The 20,057-nt window shown below is 39.3% G+C and overlaps 2 protein-coding genes across 4 annotated transcripts; both read right to left on the bottom strand.

The window, feature by feature from the left end:
- Nucleotides 1-149: 149 nt before the first annotated feature.
- LOC148188622 (secretory phospholipase A2 receptor-like) lies at nucleotides 150-8,270 on the bottom strand. 2 transcript variants are annotated; one of them, XM_088081652.1, is made up of 5 exons: nucleotides 8,031-8,258; nucleotides 5,988-6,207; nucleotides 5,184-5,531; nucleotides 4,749-4,858; nucleotides 150-2,646 (listed from the first exon to the last, which is right to left on the bottom strand). In XM_088081652.1, the coding sequence occupies exons 1-5, from the start codon at nucleotides 8,220-8,222 to the stop codon at nucleotides 2,512-2,514; spliced, it is 1,005 nt and encodes a 334-aa protein (XP_087937778.1). In that variant the 5' UTR covers nucleotides 8,223-8,258; the 3' UTR covers nucleotides 150-2,511. The 2 variants fall into 2 exon arrangements, with proteins under 2 accessions (XP_087937778.1, XP_087937777.1); XM_088081651.1 differs by lacking the exon at nucleotides 150-2,646 and adding an exon at nucleotides 3,815-4,360 and having other exon boundaries at nucleotides 8,031-8,270.
- A 6,802-nt stretch (nucleotides 8,271-15,072) lies between these two features.
- On the bottom strand, nucleotides 15,073-19,579 carry LOC121947030 (uncharacterized). Of its 2 annotated transcripts, XM_088081577.1 has the most exons (6): nucleotides 19,086-19,576; nucleotides 17,915-18,274; nucleotides 17,588-17,629; nucleotides 16,519-16,549; nucleotides 16,033-16,070; nucleotides 15,073-15,449 (listed from the first exon to the last, which is right to left on the bottom strand). In XM_088081577.1, exons 1-6 carry the CDS (start codon nucleotides 19,527-19,529, stop codon nucleotides 15,417-15,419), a joined length of 948 nt encoding a protein of 315 aa, XP_087937703.1. In that variant the 5' UTR covers nucleotides 19,530-19,576; the 3' UTR covers nucleotides 15,073-15,416. The 2 variants fall into 2 exon arrangements, with proteins under 2 accessions (XP_087937703.1, XP_087937704.1); XM_088081578.1 differs by lacking the exon at nucleotides 16,519-16,549 and having other exon boundaries at nucleotides 19,086-19,579.
- Nucleotides 19,580-20,057: the final 478 nt, after the last annotated feature.

The following is a 20,057-nucleotide window of genomic DNA, read 5'->3' as shown; positions in this document are numbered from 1 at the left end:
AGGGCAAAAAACACCCAGCAAACACCTCACTGCAAAAGCTGTAACATACGAATTTTTTAAGGTAAATTTTGTAAAACAAAATTAATATCACTTAACTGCAACATGATTTTGGTTCGTAATAATCACCTTAGGACCACATCCCTGCAAAAGTCTGTCTTTTTATTTCATTGTGGCATTTTTCCAAAGATACTTTTTATTTTTATAACCCAGCCAAAACAAGTTTTATTCATATATGATCAACAATATTTGGCACTGTCGCTTGGAACATGTAACAGTAACATAAAAAAGTCACTAAAATGAAGTTACTGAAACTGATTACTAAAGTTTGCATCCCTAACAAGGTGACAAAAGGAGAATAAAAAGATATATATAGTTATTTTCTATGTAACACATTGGAATATATTGTGGCACATTACCAGGTGACAACATATTGTTTTGGATGTAATATTTCCTCAAGGACTGTAGACACTTTTCTTAAAAAAAAGGAAAGAAAATAGAATAACATAAAATAAAATTAAATTAAATTTAAAGCCAATCTTTCCTAAATGTATGTGTTTTGTCTTATCTGAAAGTATCTCCTCAAAAACTAAACTCAGAAAAACAGTTCCTGTTATAATTTCCCACAACAAAAAACAAAAAAAAATTCAAACGTCTGGCTTTAATTAATCAATAAGTTTATGATCATACACAGAGAAAAGCATCAAATCTTCATATTTGAGAAGCTGAAACCAGAAAAATGAAATTTAGGTTTCCAAAAAACATTAAAGCAAATGTTTAAGGTGTGGCTTTCAATCAAATCTTTTTTTTTTTTAAAGAAAGTATATTTTAGCATATTTTACCAAATTTTATCTAATCTTATTTTATCTTAAAGTCTTTTATGTATAAATTGCCAGATAATATTGAAAACTGTCTAATTTACCACAACCTAAGCAGACAAATTTTAATGCCTTTCTTCTAATAGACCAACAGCTTAAGACATTGTCTTTTTTTTACTATATATTATGAGGAAAAATGTCAAATCTTTGTATTTGAGAAGCTGGAACCAGAAATATTTGGTAGTAATATTAAATATTAAAACACACTTATATAAATATATAAATAATTTTAGGGAAACTGCTTAAAGTTTGCATCTCTAATAAGGTAACAGCATGAGAATATTACATATTTTAATCTAAATAACTATTTTCTGACACATCACAGGTAGAAAACACCACATCTTTGGATGCAATATAAACAAAGAAAAAAATTATCATGAAAAGCGATTTTAACAATTCTTTAAAATATTAAAGCATTATCTTTTGTTTTTCACTGTAGATATTTTACAGGATCTTATGTAATAAAATGTACCAAACCTATAAAATGTCAGAAAATAGTTTTAAAAAACATAAACAAAAAACACCTGTTATAATTTCCCACAACCCAAACACAAATTCACTTCAGAGATATTAAATATATGATCATAAACAACAACATCAACAACAAAAAGCATCAAATCTTCATCTTTGAGAAGCTGGAACCAGCATAACTTCAATTTTTTAGAATTGTTTTAAGTGCAAAATCACTCTCATTCAAAAAAAGACATTTTATTTCTCATAAAAATCAAATTTGAAGTTTCTAAAAAAAACATTAAAGCTCATTTTTAAGGTGTGGCTTTCAGTCAGATCTTTTTATTTTAATCTCATCTTAAAGTATATTTTAGCATATTTTACCAAATCTCATCTAATCTTAATTCATCTTAAAATATTGTATGTGTAAATTGTCTAATTTGGCAGAAACCAAAGCAGCTGAATATTAATGTCTTATTTTAATCGACCAGCAACTTCAGATATTACGGTTTTTTATCATATATAACAAAGAAAATGTGAAATCTTCATATTTCAGAAGCTGGAACCAGAAAATATTTGCTTGGAAAATGTATCAGTAACATGAAAAGTGACAATAATAATTTTAGGGAAATTGCTTTAAGTTCGTGTCCCTAAAAAGGTGACAGCATCAGAAGAATGAATACAGTTATTTACTGCTGACTCCTCTGAATATATTCTGACACATTACAGGGACAACTTCCTGTTTTAGAAACAATATTATTCCCAAATGAAGACATTATTATCATAAATATTTTTAAAAGTCTTTTGTTTTTCATTGGTATTTTCTTCAGTCAATTCATATTTTATTTTATCTTAAAGTATCTTTTCTTATCTAATCTAATGTATAAAATGTTGAAATATGGTGAAAAAGCCTGTTATAATTTCCAACGGGCCAAAAAGATAAATCTTGTGTCTTGTTTTAATGGAGCAACAATTTCAGATATGAAGTTTCTGATCATATCTGACAAAGAAAAGCATCAAGAAGCTGGAACCAGCTCACAAAACGACTAAAAGGATGAACTGATGATCTTAATATCTGTGAATAATCCATGACTCAGCGTATTCTTGCAGCTCTGCTCTGACTCGTTACGTGAGGACTTTGAGGAAAGAAATTCACTTTTCTCTGCTGAAAACAGACAGCTGAAGCTTAAAGCTCGTCCTTCGTGGTCTTCTTCTTCTTCTTCTTCTTCTCCTCCTTGTGGAAGATTTTTCCACCCGGCTGCTTCCTCCAGCTCAGTCTGACGTCGTCACTCAGCCCCTGGTCCTTCAGCTTCTGTTTGATCTGAGACACAAAACTCCTCAACATCATCGCTCACACACACAGATTACATTCTGCACGCTTTTTCATTTTCTCCTCATCTGAAGCTCCATTTCAGCAGCGCTCGGCTTTATGTTCACCTTTATAATGCAGCTGCAGCAGCGATAGCCGCGGCTGGAGGCCTCACGCTTTCAGGTTGTATGAACGTCCTTTTAGTTTTTGTGAGCAAAATCTCTCGACGACGATTGGAAATGTCTTCAAATTTGGCAAAAAGGTTCATTTGAACTCGGGTTGCCACCTTGTGGGTGGAAAAATGAAGGACGCCTCGCAGGCCCATGCCAGAGGGACACAAATGAAGAGGGGAGATTTAGATTTGGGAGATTTAGAGAGTCAGACACTTCGTTTCATTCTGATGAATTCTTGTGCATCAGTTTGTGTTTTTTATGCAGAAACGCAGCCTAAAGGCCTTGGCTGCTCTCAACATGAAAAGGACATAAAGAGTACATGACAGGAAATAGTTGCATCAGTTAGATAAAAATCTCAGATTGCAGACTGTCAATGACAGGTGTTTGTTGGAAAAGTGCGACAGTTTGTAAAGCTGAGTGAGTGGCTGCTCCAGTTGGAGTGAGCTGTTGGACATGTCCACGCTGGAACACAGTGTTGGACACGAGATGTCGGACATGTCCTCGCCAGAGTGAGCTGTCGGACTTTGGTGCAAAATCTCGTCAGCGGCGGGGAAAGAGTTAAGTAACGGCATGAGGTGCTCCCCAAAGTTTATTTAGGCTAAACAGCATTTTCACAGCAGCATGTTGGTAACTTGAAGGTGAAGCAGTCGGTATGAAACACACATACACACTTTTTGGCCCCTGCACTTCTGTGATGAATCCTGTTTTGTGTTCAGAAAAACGGGACAAATTATGACCCGTATTGATTCAATATTGATTGAGTACGGGACAGCACATTTGACCTTTAAATACGGGATGATTCGGTATTATACGGGACAGGTTGCATCCCTAACTCCGACTCAAGAATGAACGGATGAGAATTTGGTGGTTGAAGCAGGTTTCCTGTAACTTAAGGTAAGTGGGATTTAAGACTTAAAAGACTTTTAATGCAGCTGGAATTAAAATTTAGGACCATTTTTTCAGTAGTAGTATTTTTTCAATACTAAAGGAAAAATGTACTGTTATCAGTTACTTGAGGTGATGGAGGAATCTTTGTTATGTTTTAAATTCATTGTAACATAAAACACGACTCAGATGGATTTTTTTATTTTGAGCTTTTGCAGTGTCAGAAAGAAAAGATTTATAACAATCCTACCTCCACTGTCGAAGCATTTTAAGACTTTTGAAAGATTGATTTAAGACATTTTGATGCCAATTAAGGCTTTATTTTAAGATGAATGAATTCAAGGCCTTTTAAGACTTTTTAAGGATCCTGGGGAACCCTGGGTCGGAGGTCTCTGTGAGCTCACAAAATGATTTTGGCCGTAACTCAAGAATTCACACGTTTGTGAAGACAAAGTTTGACACAGATGTCTGACAGGATATAATGAGGAGGTGATGAGACTTTAAATGCTAAAGGTCAGAGGTCAGCCTCACTGCGACATCATAATGTTGGGTCGTTGCTCAGCGTCGTATCGTGAGGCAGTAATTCTTGTTGCTCTGTTGGACTTTCTTCTTCTCTTGTAAACTCTGGCGTCTCTCAGACGGCTGGATGGTTTTCGGGCACTTTCCTGCTGCATTTGGTGGCAGATAGCAAAGTTTGTGCTGAGTGTTGATTCTTCATCATTGGACATCAATAAGGCCTGCAGAGTGGCACTAACAGACTCTTTACTTCTGCACACGTGTGTTCACACAAAGCTCCAGTCATGTCCTGGATGTGGACAAAGTGTTGTGATGTTTCTCATGTTTTTAGCTGCTGAATGTCATTTACTGAAGGTTCTTATTTTGCTGCATTTATTACTTTCAGTAGCTCTTTATCTGTTTCCTCCTCAGTCTGTTTCTTCTTCTGCTCTAAGCCGAATTTCCTCTCTGGGGATCGATCGAGTCTTATCGTATTTTAATGTGCTTGGAGGAGTCGTTCGGTGGTTTTGTCTTTGCAGAAAATGAGAAAATGTGATTTACCTGCTTCAAGAGGCTCTCGGCCACAGCAGGGTCATTCAGGTCCAGAGAGGAGTCCTCTTTGCTCAGCCTCAGTCTGAACACTTGCTTGGTCGTAGTCGGCTTTGGTTCGGCTGCGGAAAAAGTTTCAGGATTTCATCACTTTAAACAATAGATTTACATTAGGAAACCAAAATTAAAGATTTTTAACCTTTAACCTTTTTTTTTTAACATTTTTTATGATTTGGCGAGATATTAATAAAATAAAACTAAATTGACTTTATCAACACTGCTGCTAACCTTCCAAATAATTCCATAAAAACTATCAGCATCATGACAGTTAAAAGTTATTGTCTAGAGTTCACTGTTAATTATTATTATTGTTATGTAATATCATCATTGAGGAAATTTAATGCTGAGGTCAAATAAATATCATTTGAATCATAGGTCATCACTCACGTTTGCTGTAGCAAATGAACGCTCTCTTGTAGTCACAGTTCCAGTCCTCCCAGTTTCCAGACTGGCCAAAGTTTGCAGCCACACAAAACTCCTTACTCTCACCGTTATCAGGCTGCGATTGTCTCCAGTACCTGAAAGAGGAGTTACCTCCATCTGACCACTTCCAGGAGTCTCTGAAGAGGCCGATCCAGACGACTGTCACTCCTGGTGCAGGTATCAGCTTCTGTACCTGCAGGTTCTCTGTCAGGTTCCTCACACTGGCCAGGTCTGTGTGGTGCTGTCTGCAGTAGCTCTGGGCCTCAGTCCAGGTCATGAAGGTGTCAGAGAGGACAAATGTCACATTAGAGCCTGAAAATGAACCACAGTGAAGAGCTGTGTAGAGGCAACACAACAAACAACATAAACACTTTATTTTCTCTCTACTTCTGAATATTTTTGTCTTTTTGTTCAGTGATGAATCTGAGCATGAAGGTGAAATCAGCACGGAGCTGTGTGCATATGAACATGCAGGCGTCCAGTCTCACATTCATCCATAAAGACACGTCACAGCTATTTTGTCTCCTTTTCTTAAAGCCTTTTTGACGGAGACAGTGACGAGGGATAAACCTGAGTTCATGCTCCACCTGTTTCGGGACATTAATAAAGTTCGATGACCCCGCTTCCAAAATTCAAACGAAGGCCGAGCTCTGCTCCGTCTGCTTTAAATGACATTAAAGGAACTGAAGACGCAAAGAGACGCAGAGAAGGTCAGAGGTCAACAAACTAAACTGGTTTGTTTGTGTCTTCACCAGTTAAAGTTCTCACCTGTGACGTTACAGCAGACCGCCTTATGACGGTCAACACAGCTGAAGTCATACCAATAGCCATCACTGTACATGTATATGCAGTATTCAGCACTGCCGTGGTTGTCTGGTTCTCCAGACATCCATCGTCTGAACTCGGTCTCTCCGTGTCCGTAGAAGCTCGTGTCTGACAGTGACCACCTCCAGCTGTCCACGTCGTTGTACAGTCCTATCCAGGCTAACTGAAAACAACATTTGATGGACATAAAAAGAATCAGACGTGCAGCTTTTGTTCCACATTTTGACATCAGACATAAACGCAGCAGCACGTGTTCGGACCAAAACCCAGACAGGAAGTCCACATCACTCCAGTCTTAAAATCGTCACACTGATTACCCGTCTGTCACTCAACTCATTTCAAAATTAAAGGTCTTGCAGCGTCTGATCTGTCTGACATGGTCAACATTTATGTGGCTGCTGGGTCTCTGAGATCCTCGGACTCAAGCCTCTTGGTTGTTGCAGAGGTCAGAACTAAAAGGCACGAAGAGGCAGCTTTTGTTAATTCTGCCCTAAACTCTGTAAAGTTTTTCAGAGTAATTAAGTTTATGTGAACTGAAGTGCTGTTTTGAAATATTTTGCATTTAAAGTTTATTTTGATTAAAGTGTTTTTTAAAATACTGAAGTGTTTTTAAAACGTTTTAGTTCATTTTTTTTCAATAAAAGTGTTTTTTGAAATTGAAGTTTTAAGTGAGTTTGTAAATAAAGTTAATTTTAACTAAGTGATGTTTAAAAGGTTTTTATTTAATTTATTTGTATTTATCTTTTCAACCAAAGTTTCTTCATTCAAATTTTTTAATACAGTGTTTTTTTATGAAAGTTTTTTTCTGAAATTAAACTGTTTCTTTACATTAAAGTAGTTTTTTTTGGGAGTATTTTGTACACATTATTTAAATGCTGTTTGTAATCTGTTGCACGATGACCCTGATGAAGGCCTCGAGCTGAAACGTGTCGGTCTTTAAATGACGTTTCTCTAAATACTTCAAGTGTAGCTTGAGTTTGTACGACAGCAGTAACAGAGCGAACGGAGCTTCTCTTGTTCACCTCGGGGAAATCAGAGGGCGGCTGCTGCGCTTCAGCGTCAGCAGTAACCATCACATGAGCGCAGTGATGAGCGGCGGCATCCACCTGCAGCCACCCAGGACGCCGTCGCTCCAGGATATCTTTCCATAGCAAAGTGTCTTACTGCTATATTAACGCTCTGAATGTCACATACAGCTCCTTTAACCCTTTAAACCTGGAGCGACATCAGCTCCGTGCTGCATTCAGACGCCTTTCACACACACACACACACACACATTTAAACCTCTGAAACCTGAGAAAATCGGTTTGATTTCTTTTAAAAGTTTGGGAAAAATGCAATGAGGAACTTTGCAGGAAATGTTCTGCACACTGCAAAACAAAAATAATAACAATGAAATGGTGTTACACAAAAAAAAAAAAGTTTACCTCTTCTTAAGGACATTTTCATCTTTTTGTTTTTGTTTGTAATTTGCCTTTTTTGTGCTTTTTTTCCTCTTTTTTTATTTTCAGGTAATCAGAACTAATTTCTTCCTCATTTTGGGGCCATTTCTTGTTGAGTTGCTCATTGCCTTCTTCCAATGTTTTTGAAAGAAATTCAGTCAGTTAGTTCAGCTTTGAAAGGGTTAAAGAGATCCTCTGTAATCTGCGCTCAGTGTACGTGATGTGGAACAACCTCAGTAGTATAAAAATTATATTAAAATATTTTCAAAAGCTTCCAAAGTTTCAGTCCTCCTCCTTTTGTTCCCGTCCCTCCACTGCAGCTCAACAGGGAAACACTGAAACACCACGAGGGAAGTTTGGACTGAAAACACTTTATACTTCCACTCTGCTACATTTTAGAGGGAATATTGTACTTTTACTGCACTGAGTCAATATTTTTTGTAGTATCAGATTTTGAAAGTTTAACCCACCTCAGCGACACAGTTATCGACACGACTTAACAAAGAGAGGGAGAAGTGAAACAGCTGAATCCTCCTGACTCTACCTGTTGGTGCTCGCTTAAATTAAAGCTGTTGGTCAGGCTGTTCATGTCCTTCATGCTGGTGATGGTGGCCAGGTCTGTGTATTTCTCTCTGCAGTATCTTTGTGCTTCGGTCCAGTTCCTCTTAACGTGAACAAAATGGAACGTGGGTCCGGCGTGTGATGAGACGACACACAGTCCTGTAGAGACGCACATGCACAGTGATCAGGTGAATAAGGTAAAAGAATAAAAAAAGGTAAAAAGATATAAAAGATAAGGTACAAAAAGTAAAAATCTATGAAAAGCTAAAAGTTATAAAAGGTAAAAAGGTAAAAAGGTAAAAATATATAAAAGATAAAAAGATATGAAAGGTAAAATTAATAACCTAATGATTTTAAAAATTTAAAATAAAAAAAATAAAAATCATAGATAAAAACAGCAAAAGTGCGGACAAGAGGTGCAAAGATAAGAGTCTAGAAAAAAGTCTGCAGGTCTTCATTAAGGTCCGACACTGAAAAACTTACTGAGTTTACAAATGCAAGTTAGCAGGTCTTTACTAAGGTCAGAGAGTGACTGGAAAACGAGTCTGCAGGTCTTTACTGAGGTTTGAGAGGCACTAGAGAACGTGTCTGCATTTTGTTACTAAGGTTTGACAGAGACTAGAAAACAAGTCTGCAGGTCATTATTAAGTTTGACAGGGAGTACAAAATGTGTCCTCAAGTCATTACCAAGGTAACACAGTGACTAGAAAATGTGTCAGCAGGTCACTGCTAAGGTTCAAAAGTGACTAGTTACTAAGGTATGATGGGGACTAGACAACATGTCTGCAGGTCATCAGTAAGATTAGAAAGGAACTAGAAAACGGGTCGACAGGGACATGTCTGCAGGTCATCACCAATGTTCGACAGTAACGAGAAAACATGTCTGCAAGTTGTTTCAGAGGTTCGACGGACTAGAAAACGTGTCCACAGGTCATTGTTAAGATTTGACGGGGACTAGAGAATGTGTCAGCAGGCCATAACTGAGCTTTGACAGTGACTAGAAAACATATCAGCAGGTCGTTGCTATGGTTTAACAGGGACTAGAAAACATGTCAGCAGGTCATAACTGAGTTTTGACAGTCCGCAGGTCAAGTTTCGTCAGGTACTTGAAAATGTGCCAGCAGGTCATTACAAGGGTTCGTTAGAGACTAGAAAACTTGTCAGCAGGTCACTGCTAAGGTTTGACTGGGACTGGAAAATGTGCCAGCAGGTCATTACAAGGGCTCGTCAGAGACTAGAAAATTTGTCAGCAGGTCTCTGCTTAGGTTGGACAGGGACTAGTTACGAAGGTGTAATGGGGACTACACAACATGTCTGCAGGTCATCAGTAGGGTTTAACAGGTACTAGATAACATGTCTGCAGGTCATCGGTAAAGATCGACAGGGACTTCCAAACGTGTCTGCAGGTCATCAGTAAGGTTGGACAGGGAGTGGTAAACGTGTCCACAGGTTATCAGTAAGGATCGACTGGGACTAGCAAACGTGTCTGTAGGTTATCAGTAAGGTTCACCAGGGACTAGTAAACATGTCTGCAGGTCATTACAAAGGTTTGACAGTGACTAGAAAATGTGTCCACAGGTCTTCGCTAAGGTTTGACAATGACTAGTAATCATGTCAGCAGGTTGTCGCTTAGGTTCAACTGGGACTAGAAAATGTGTCAGCAGGTCGCTACTAAGGTTTGAGAGGGACTAGAAAACATGTCCACGGGTCTTCGCTAAGGTTTGACAGGGACTAGAACACGTGTCCGTAGGGCGTAACTAAGGTTTGACTGGGACGAAAAAATGAGTCCGCAGGTCATTGCTTAGTTTAGACAGGGACTAGAAAACATGTCTGCAGGTCATTAGTAAGGTTCGACAGTTAATTAAATAATTAGGGAAAGGGGAAATTAATTGAAATTTCAGTCAGGACCACTTAGTCTACTACTACACTTCTTTGCAGCTTTTAGATTTAGGTTATTGCAATTATTAGTATTCTGGGGGGCCCTGCCCTTCCACGTGCTTACGTGGAAGCATAAAACAGGAGCAGCACACGTTCCTGAGGAGGGGAGAGCAGCAGCAAATAACGAGAAGAACAACACCCCCACAGAGCAGGCGTCAGTGACACAACGTCATAGATCAAGTCAGAACGGCACAGGAAGGACGCAGGAGGAGGAGGGCGCAAAAGCAGTATGCAGAGGGAACAGGGAAGACCGGCGGGCTAGAGCAGCTTAAATAAGGCGGCGCAAGTGAATGAGCAAATCAGATGCTTAGAGGTGAATCAGCTGGCCATCAGCTGATTAGGCTTGCATGATATCAGCTATCAACAGCAGCAGCGCTACGACAGCGTGGCCTGCCTGAACTAATGCTACGCTGAATTTGTGGCACATTTCTCACTAAGCTGTTCGTTACCTTTTCAGAAGTTTTTGAAAGGAATCACAGCAGTTTGTTCTGGGTTCAAAGGGTTAAATACTTCAGAAAGGCGTCTGAAAGCAGCATAAGGAGAGCGATGCTGCTCCAGCTTTGAAAGGGTTAATGTGGAGCGCCTCGGTCCTGACCGCCTCACTGTGGTGCTCACATGGCGTTGAAGCTCACCCTCATGTGTCGTATGTCTTTCAGTGATAACTCACTGTCTTATTTTAAGGAGGTTATGAAAGTTTAGTTTGATAAACGTTTGTTTGCTGAAATAAGCTGAAAGTCATTAACACATTCACTCCCGTCGGCTGCTCCTCATGATGACGTCTGAGCGGCACGCTCACACAAACTCATGACAAGAAACTTTTGATGTTTTTTTAAGTCATGAATTTTAAGCTTTTTTTTCTTTTTAAATACACATTCACTTGATTTATTTTATGAAAAAAAAAACATTTTTTTACTGACATCACGGTGCATCCCATATTTAGATATATTAAAGTACTGAGAATAAAGATAAAGATGAAGAAAGATAATAAATCCTATCAAACACTTGCCTGCGATGACGAGCAGCAGGATTGTGTCCATCTCGTCGGCTCTCAGTCGGGTTGAGTGTGTGACCTCGGACTTGCGGCTGATCAAATCGCTCCCCGAGTTCAGACTGAACGCCTCACAGTCCCTCAGTGTCATTTCACCTCATGGAAAACGCTCACACAAAACAATTATTTGCATTTTTGGGAAAAGCAGAAATTCAGGAACCGCCCATGTTTCCAGTAACATGTTTGATGCATATTCATCAGAGGCAAATACACACACACACACACACACACACACACACACACACACACACACACACACACACACACACACACACACACACACACACACACACACACACACACACACACACACACACACACACACACCATGGATCCACATCAGTGTCCTCGTGCTGCGTTTAGGTGCCCTTCACAAGCTATTTGAGCCTTTGAAACCTGAGCAAATTAGTTTGATATTTAATTATTATTTTGTTTAAATTTTTAAATTAAAAATTATTTAAATTTAAAAAAAGGATTATTATGTTGATACATATTTTTCAGCACTTTTTAGGTAATTTTATTGTTTGTTTTAAAAAATTTTTTACTTTTCAGATCAATGTATTTATTTATTAAATACACACACACACACACACACACACACACAGGTCAAGACCTGAGATCAGACGTGTTTTTTTGGAAAAAGGAGAAGTGGACTCTGTTTTTCCTGATATGCAAACCATTGTTGAAAGAACAAAGCACCCTAATGTTGTGGTTTCTTTCTCCTCTGGTGAACAGGAGGACAGAGACGCTTTGTCCTCTTGTCTCTCGGCTGGACACACTGACGGGAAGGGGAGGTGGGGCCCTCGCTCACCTGGCGGGGCCCCACACAGCTGGTGTAATGTGCCTGTAGGGAGGGCCGGCTCTGACTACGTCATCCCTAAAGCCACGCTGCCAGCATGCAGAAAAATGAAGGAGAGAACAAAATCTAATTTACTGCTACAGTTAAATGATTTGTCTTTAATACGACTCTGGTTACATAAATACTGACCTGTTGGTGTTCACACTGCTGACATTCACGTCACTCTGTGCAGAAAACTCACAGCAGCGATGGAGGACGGAGTCAGAGTTTATTCACTGTTTGCTTCCTTCACTGGAAATGAGCTCCTAGTTAAATTTGGAATAATGTATCTCTCCTCTCTGGATGACACCAATGTTTTTCATATCTGATCCCAAAAAAATGAATGTAATAAACTAAAGTCAAAGAACAAACAGCAGACTGTAAATATACAGTAAAAATGTGTTTAATTATCACAGAAAAATGTCCTCAGAGCTCCAGTGTGTGGGATTTTGGGGTTTCTGTTGGCAGAGATGGTTTGTGGAGGACTTTTGTTGGTCTTTATTGTAAAATGAAAAAGATTTACCTGCTTTAAGGGGCCCTCCATCACAGCAGCTCCTCCAGATCCAGTTCTACTAAAACACAAGAGACCTGTGCTCCAGGGAAGGATAAGCACTCATGAAGAAACTAAGGTCACAAATCAGCTATCATGGCTAAAATATAAAGGCCAGAGAGCAGTGAAAACTAACACGTCTCTGGGGTCATCAGGTGGGAACCTCCTTTCACCTAGTTAGTCCCACAACACCTCCAGGAGGCTAGGCAGTGAACTCAGGTGTCCAAGAGCCGCTCCCCTAGTGCCAGCCCTCACTGCTGCTACGCAGCCCAAACAGCCCCGCCACCTTCAACAGACCCAGGCTCCGTTTATGCTCCAGGTAATGACAGTGCCGATGCTACCAGATACCAGGTTAAGCTAAGCTAACACATGGCTATCACAGATACAAGGCTAAGCTAGGCTAACACATGGCTATCACAGATACAAGGCTAGGCTAAGCTAACACGTGGCTATCACATATACAAGGCTAAGCTAGGCTAACACATGGCTATCACAGATACAAGGCTAGGCTAAGCTAACACATGGCTATAACAGATACAAGGCTAAGCTAGGCTAACACATGGCTGTCACAGATACAAGGCTAAGCTAAACTAACACTTAGCTATCACAGATACAAGGCTAGGCTAAGCTAACACATGGCTATAACAGATACAAGGCTAGGCTAAGCTAAAACATGGCTATCACAGATACAAGGCTAAGCTAAGCTAGCTAAGCTAGCTAAGCTAGCTACCACATGGCTATCACAGCCCAAACAGCACTGCCACCTTCAACAGACCCCGGCTCTGTGAGCTCCAGGTAGTGACCATGCTGATGCTACCTTCCCCCACACATGCATCACACTTGCCAATGTACTACAACTCCTGGTTTCCTGGTTAGCAGCATGATCTCCCACACAGAGACTCAAACAGGCCACACCCACTCTGAAATACCCTCACACTTCCTGGATCTTCTCCTGAGAGGACTGATTGGTGGGTCTCTCCACCTGATCTCCAGGAGTTGTCCGTTCAGTGGGTCCCCCTGCTGGCCCCCAACTACCATTGTTCCCCCTAATCCAAATCCACTGACTGGATTTAACGGCCTCATCTGACATTTCCCTCACTGTCTTCTCAAACTCTGTCCCCGTTCTCCCAGTTCCCCCAGGAGAGAGACAGCTGATCCAGCTACAAATCCCCTACATCCCACCTCACCTGGGCGACCCGAGCTCTCCATCCTTTCTGAAAGTCCGTGTACCTCAGTTTCCTCCTTTCATAGGTTTCTTCCACTGAAGCTTCCCAAGAGACCGTAAGCTCAATGAAATAAACGATCCGCTGACTCACCGACCGCAGCACTGTCAGGCCTCAAATGAGCACAGACTATTTCCTGGGGAACAACAAGCTTTCCTCTTAAATCTACCTGCATTTCCCAATCACAAGCTCCCTCCAGGTGACCACACCCCTGCCTCCTCCCGAGCTGACTGCCTCTATGTTTCTCTATGTAGACTCTGTTTTTTAAAACCTCCTGAATTCACCTGTCTTCTTCTCCCCTCAACACCTGCAGCTCAGCTTCTCAACACCTGATTATGTCGCCACGTATACCGGCCCTGTGATGAACTAATTTTGCAGCTTCACTAAATATGTCGTACCTGAACAAAATGGGCATGATGGGTCGCCATTTACCCAGAGCTTCAGGTTCTGGTTCAGGTGGCCACACATCATATGTGGCCCCTGTCAGGAATCTAATGCGGCTCTCCTCCATACTCCACGGGTCCCTCCAGCTAAGCTTCCTCCTCTCTACGCTTTCCCAGTTCAACCGCCGACCCTGCTTAGCCTGAGCCACTGCCTGAGCCCCCCTTACAGTCTCCTCCTGCCTGCACACCTGTTCCTCTACCAGCTCCCCTCTCTCCTCGGGGCCTGCTGTGTCCAGAGGGGAGTCGTCTGTCTCCAACCTCACCGTCATCACTTTCTGTGGAACAAGCGCCTCTTTCAAACCTGAACAAACTTGCTTGATTTCTTAAAAAAAAAACATGGGAAGAAACTTAAGAAATCACATAAAATGTTATATATACAATTATATGAATTTAGGATGTTTTCAGGATTTTGGAACGTTTCTGGGATTTTTGGACGATTTTTGGAAGAATTTAGGACGTTTTTAGGGTTTTAGGAAGTTTCTTGAAAATTTAGGGCACTTCTAGGATTTTAGGACATTAGGATCTTAGCTGGGACCTCTGTGCAGGGGCGCAGGGGATTTGCCACTGGCACTGTTTGGGATAAACAGGCTCCATTTTGGATGCTGTTTTATGCACTTTTCAACCTATGTATACTGAAATTACAAAAAAAATCCCATTGTAAATCACATAATTTTTATTGTGAATTGAAAAATAGTTGGGGAGCCACCTGGCACCCTGTTGGGGGCCAGATTTAGCCCACGGCCATACGTTGAGTATCAATACAGTTAAAGACATTGTTTATTGCAAGTGAGATATCTGCAGAACTCTTATTCTAAACATTTTAAACCTCACTCCTCACAAATATAACTAATACAATAAAAATAAAAAACTAAAAAAAAAATCTAAAACCCAACATTTAAGTTAAAATGAACTAAAAACAAAGATAAAATAAAATAAAACAAAACAAAACAAAAATAATGAGAAATAAAAATGTATATGAGCCTGATGGGAATATAATTAGTTTATTAATCAATACAATGCACAGATGATTTAGCATACCAACTTCAGCTCACATTAATATCTGTAAAAATAAAAGCTAAAATACACTAATTTGATGAAATAAAAAAATCATCATAATCATAACACTTGATTAAGTTGTGCAGCGTTCACCGAGAGCTAATACAGAAAATCTAGAAATCACAAAAGAAATATTTTGTTTAAACTGCCATTACACAGCGAAGCAACAATAATGTTAAACATAATTACAGATTAAAACTCAACGTAAAACGTGTCAGCAGGATGTCGAGAAAAAATGTGACCGTCAGGGTGAACCCGACTTTGCGGCAAATCTCATTTCTGAGATTTTTTCAAAAAGCAAGCCATCTGTTAGGAGAAAAAAAACCAATTTCAAGTTGAAGTAAACTTAAAGAAAAAAACAACAACAATAATATTAACAATAAAAACAACAACAACGATAATAATAATAATAATAATAATAATAATAATAATAATAATAATAATAATAATAATAACAATAATAATAATAACAATAATAATAATAATAATAATAATAATAATAATAATAATAATAATAATAATATGGAAAATATGCAGAGCCATATTTGGTGTCAACTTTTTGATCTGTTGCATGTTTTGTTCATGCGAATTTTATTAATTTATTTTGGAAATATATGTTATTTTGAATGTGGTCAGACTTCAGAGAATTAAGATAATATCTGAGATTCATTTGGTTTTGTAAACTTCAGTCAAAGTGAACTCCTCCCGATGAAATGCTGCGTGTTTGAAAACTGACGGAGCAGCGCCTCTGATGGCGTCTGAGTACATCACATTCACCAGGTTTTGATTTAATGATAAATCATTTTAGTTTTCCTCCAGAGTTGGTGCCAAAGGCCCAAGTTCAATTAATAGGAAAAAATATGATGTGTGGATGGATGGATGGATTTACCTCCTGGTTATTTCCTTCTTCACGAGGCCGATTTGTTCCTGCAAAGAGATTAATATGATGAGTTTTGACTTTTTCATTTTCAGAATGACACATAATTCCTGTTATGTGTTATTTTGTTTTTGTCATAAGTACAGTGTGTGTGCTACGGAAGCCTTGAGGGGCAAATGAGAAAAACTTTTTTTCTGGTGGTCCAAAAAAACGTTTTTTTTTTTCATGTGGGAAATACAGTGAAAAATACATTTTTGCCAGAAAAAAATATTTTGGGCGAGAACATTTTTTTTTTTGTGAGAAAAAAGAAAAAAAATTGTGTGAGAAAAAAAAAATTCAAGAAAAAGAAAAAAATTTCACTCGGTTCCACACATGAAAAAAAAAAGTTTTTCTTCTCGCCAAATGTTCACTCTATTTGTGCCCTTCAGGGCCTCCGTAGCGTTCTGTTATGTGAAACGTGTTTTTCTGTTTATATTAAAAAGGTTGAGACAGATTCACCTCCGTCAGCTGAGAATAATGTTTCCTCCTCCTGCAAAGAGTTTGATGCAAAGAGTTCGACATTTTTAGACAGAAAAACACAAAGCATAGAGTGAGGGCGTGTATAGAGTTAATGTTGTCACATGATCTCATCTGTTCCTGCTCACCATCTGTACCAATGTGTTTATATTCAAAATGATTCACAAATAAAACTGATCAGCAACACCCTGCTGAAAGCTTTGCTTCCACCCTGAATGTTATGGGGAAAACTGGAAGGTTGTACAGACAAGATTTTATTCTTATGTTTTTAGGAGAACATGACGATGCTCTGATCCTTTTCCACCAACAACCAGCTCAGTTCTGGTTCCTGCACCCAATTTTGAACCACTCAGAGCAAAAATAAAACCAAAAATAAATTTGTTTGGAACCTGACGAGTAGATTCTCAGCTGGAACTATAAAAAAATAAAATAAAATAAAAAATAGCAGATCTGAATTACGAGCCCTGATGACATTAGTGGGCGTGGAGAGAGAGGATGGAGAAGGCGAAACTAGAAAAGTAAAATGAGAAATGTGCTTAACGTACCAGCGGAGATGTGTTCAGAAAGGGAGGAAGAAGAATAAAAAGCAAAGAAGAAGGGTAGGGGAAAAGGAAGACAAATAACGAATCCATGGGGATCCATCAGTAAAACATTATCTATATCTTTGAAATCATGTGTCTGTAACCCGCAGAGCACAATGTCTGAGGAGGCAAAAACATGTTCACCGCCGGGGACTGGAACTCACGGCCCTCAGGCACCGAGTTAATATTAAGATGAGCTGGTTTGGTGGAAAAGAGTCGAACTCTGAAAGAAAAAAGGTCTCTTTTGGTTCCAAAGTGGGAAAAGCTTAAAGAGAGTCGGAGGAGCTGATGCTGACTGAATGTCACCAGTTCTGCAGATGTTTGGACCATCAGGTCATGAAGAGTCAGAGGATCGCCAAACTGAGAGATTCAGCCTCTGGGGATCATGAACTCTGTGTAAAGTTTCCAGATGAAAAGGACAAAGGCATGTGAGGCTCGACGGGGAGAGAAAACACATGCTGGCTCTTTACCTGGTTTTCCGCTGCTCTACCTGAGCCATCTCCTCTTCCTCCCTGCAAAAGGTTTCAAAGAGAGAAAGTTTCAAACAAACGGAAATCAAAGTTTTTCAGAAACAAGATTAAAAGGATTGAAATTTCATAAAATTAGCACGTGTACAATTAATGCTGTTGTCACATTAATCATCTCCATCATGTGAGAAATGAGTTTGTATTTAAAATGATCAATAAAACTAAACACAATCACAGTTTGGACTCTTCTTCTAAAATTGTAGAAAGCTATGCTGAAAAAGACAGTGAGCAGAAATGACTGTGAGACAGTTCATGAGATCAGACGCAGACCTGTGCTCCGTCGTTGCCGCCCTCGTTGCTCGTGTTTTTTTTTTCCTGCCACTCTTTCCGCTGTTTTTCAGAAAGAGTTGGTTCGGCAAACGTCTTTATCACATCTTCAGCAACATTCAAACATTTTTCCCATTTTCCGTCATTTATCTTGGCCATGAAGGCGTCACTCAACTTGTCTTTTGCTGACTCTGTCAAAATGTCTTTCAGCACATTTTCTTCTTCGTCCAAAATCACTTGGTAGTATAAGATGTCTTTGTTGCAACATCTACAATTCTCACAGCTGTTGCAGCAACATTGTTGGCAAACTGATGACAGAAAGGCAACCACAAGGAGAACAAGGAGAAGAGACATGCCAATAATCTGAAAAAAGAGGAAACAAAGACGGTTAAATTGCTATAATCTTGTTCCATTAGCTTTAGATCATAAGTTTCTCCATAAAAACAGACTTTATTAACTTCTAACAAACTAAATGTACAGCGGGATTTAACTGATATTATTTACCACAAACGTCTGTTTCTGTGTGTGTGTGTGTGTGTGTGTGTGTGTGTGTGTGTGTGTGTATGCAGCCGTCTGGAGGGAAGTTTACCAATGTTCATCTACACACACTACTCACAATATTTTGAAAAAGCTGGTTGAAAATCTGTGAAATATCCCTTTAATCTACCTCATCCAGCACTCAGTAGAAACACTGAAGTTGCTTTTCTCTTTAAATGAAATAATGTTATCATTTTATCTTGGCACAAAAAATGTAATTTTTCCAACGTAAACTTGTTGAACGTCACTCTAGTGCTGCTTTCTGACACCTTTTACAAGTATTTTAACCTGTGACCGCCGAGCACATTGATGCAGTTTCTTTTGAATAATGGGAAACAAAATGCAATGTGCAACTTAGAAAGAAAAACAGACAGACAGAAATCGCAAGAAATTAATAGATTTAGAAGATGATTTTTAAAAGGCGAGGAAAAAAATGTTAAGGAAAAAAACAGGGGAAAACATTTGTTTATTTGTCTATTTATTTACTTTAAAAAAAAAAAAAATCACAAATCAAAGTTTCAAATGCTGTTCTCAGCCTCGATAGAGCACGGCGTTACTGCGTTCAGATAATACAGTGATGAAAAAGGACCAGAGTGAGACTGGAATAACAGACTGAGTGATGTGTACAGACACTCACCATGGACTCGTTTTTCAGTTCAGTGATGGTGGTTTGGTCCTCAGCCGTCAGGTTTGTCTTGGCTTTACAGGCTAACTTGTCATTATTCTTACAGCAAATGAACCAGTCTCCATCAATCAGCACAGAGATGACCCATGCCAGACCGACAAACGCTGCCTTGATAACATGATACAACAAATTGCAAAAACTTCCAACACAGGAATACGAAAATTCCCGTTTACATGTCTGTTTCCAGGCTCTCAGATATGTCTTGTCTGTCCAGAGCTGTGCAACAAACAGAATAAAAAATGGTACAGCCATGAAGACGTTGCAGTCACGATCTTTATCTTCACAATTGCATGTCAAATCATGATCAAGCACAACACTGTGAACAAAAATCACAATGATTGCGACAAAGGTGCCCAGTTTTTTGAGAGCAAAACTTGGGAATATGCTTTTCTTCATCTTTGCTGCAAAGTCTGCATCTGCTGAGAGCTAAACTCTGTGAATACTTAAACAGGATGCGAAACCGCCCTGCCCTGTTTCCTGAAGGATGCTTCCACTTCAGAGTTTGACAGGGGTGTTAGTGCAAAACATTTTTTATGTCCAAAGTGAAACTGACCTTGTCTTTCAGGAACTTGTGGAAACTTGATTTACTTTAATTCCTTGAAACATCCTTAAATCCAAGAAATGTCCTAAAATCCTAGAAACATGTATGGGCCTGCTGTTACTGGCCTCCTGTCACTTTGCAAAAGTGGCCCCCAAACGCAGCACGTTGAGTGTCCCTGCTGCAGCGCTTAAATGTTTGTCTCCACGACACAACTCAGAACAGCTGCATCAATGTTTAGTTTGTTTTGCTTCAGTGAATTTTAAAACTGCAAAAGGGAACCAGTCCAAACACTGATGGTGGTGCCGTCAATATTTACTTCACTGTGATAAACTAAAGCAAAAATGTTTGTCAGTTTGAATCAACAGATTTCCTCACAAGTACTT

Source organism: Plectropomus leopardus, chromosome 9, assembly GCF_026936395.1.
Source record: "Plectropomus leopardus strain MGB_pleo_1.0 chromosome 9, ASM2693639v1, whole genome shotgun sequence".
Lineage (NCBI taxonomy): Eukaryota > Metazoa > Chordata > Actinopteri > Perciformes > Serranidae > Plectropomus > Plectropomus leopardus.
This window is presented reverse-complemented; position numbering and strand designations above follow the sequence as displayed.

What these genes read in the sequence shown, in the direction of transcription:
- LOC148188622 (XM_088081651.1), bottom strand. Translation starts at nt 8,222, where the DNA reads ATGTGCGTCTCTACAGGACTGTGTGTCGTCTCATCACACGCCGGACCC. An exon ending in GGTCTGCTGTAACGTCACAG is followed by an intron (nt 5,532 to 5,987) that starts GTGAGAACTTTA and finishes GTTCATTTTCAG; the next exon opens with GCTCTAATGTGACATTTGTC. An exon ending in GTTCATTTGCTACAGCAAAC is followed by an intron (nt 4,859 to 5,183) that starts GTGAGTGATGAC and finishes CTTTTTCCGCAG; the next exon opens with CCGAACCAAAGCCGACTACG.
- LOC121947030 (XM_088081577.1), bottom strand. Translation starts at nt 19,529, where the DNA reads ATGAAGAAAAGCATATTCCCAAGTTTTGCTCTCAAAAAACTGGGCACC. An exon ending in GCGGCAACGACGGAGCACAG is followed by an intron (nt 17,630 to 17,914) that starts GTCTGCGTCTGA and finishes AACCTTTTGCAG; the next exon opens with GGAGGAAGAGGAGATGGCTC. An exon ending in ATTATTCTCAGCTGACGGAG is followed by an intron (nt 16,071 to 16,518) that starts GTGAATCTGTCT and finishes ATCTCTTTGCAG; the next exon opens with GAACAAATCGGCCTCGTGAA.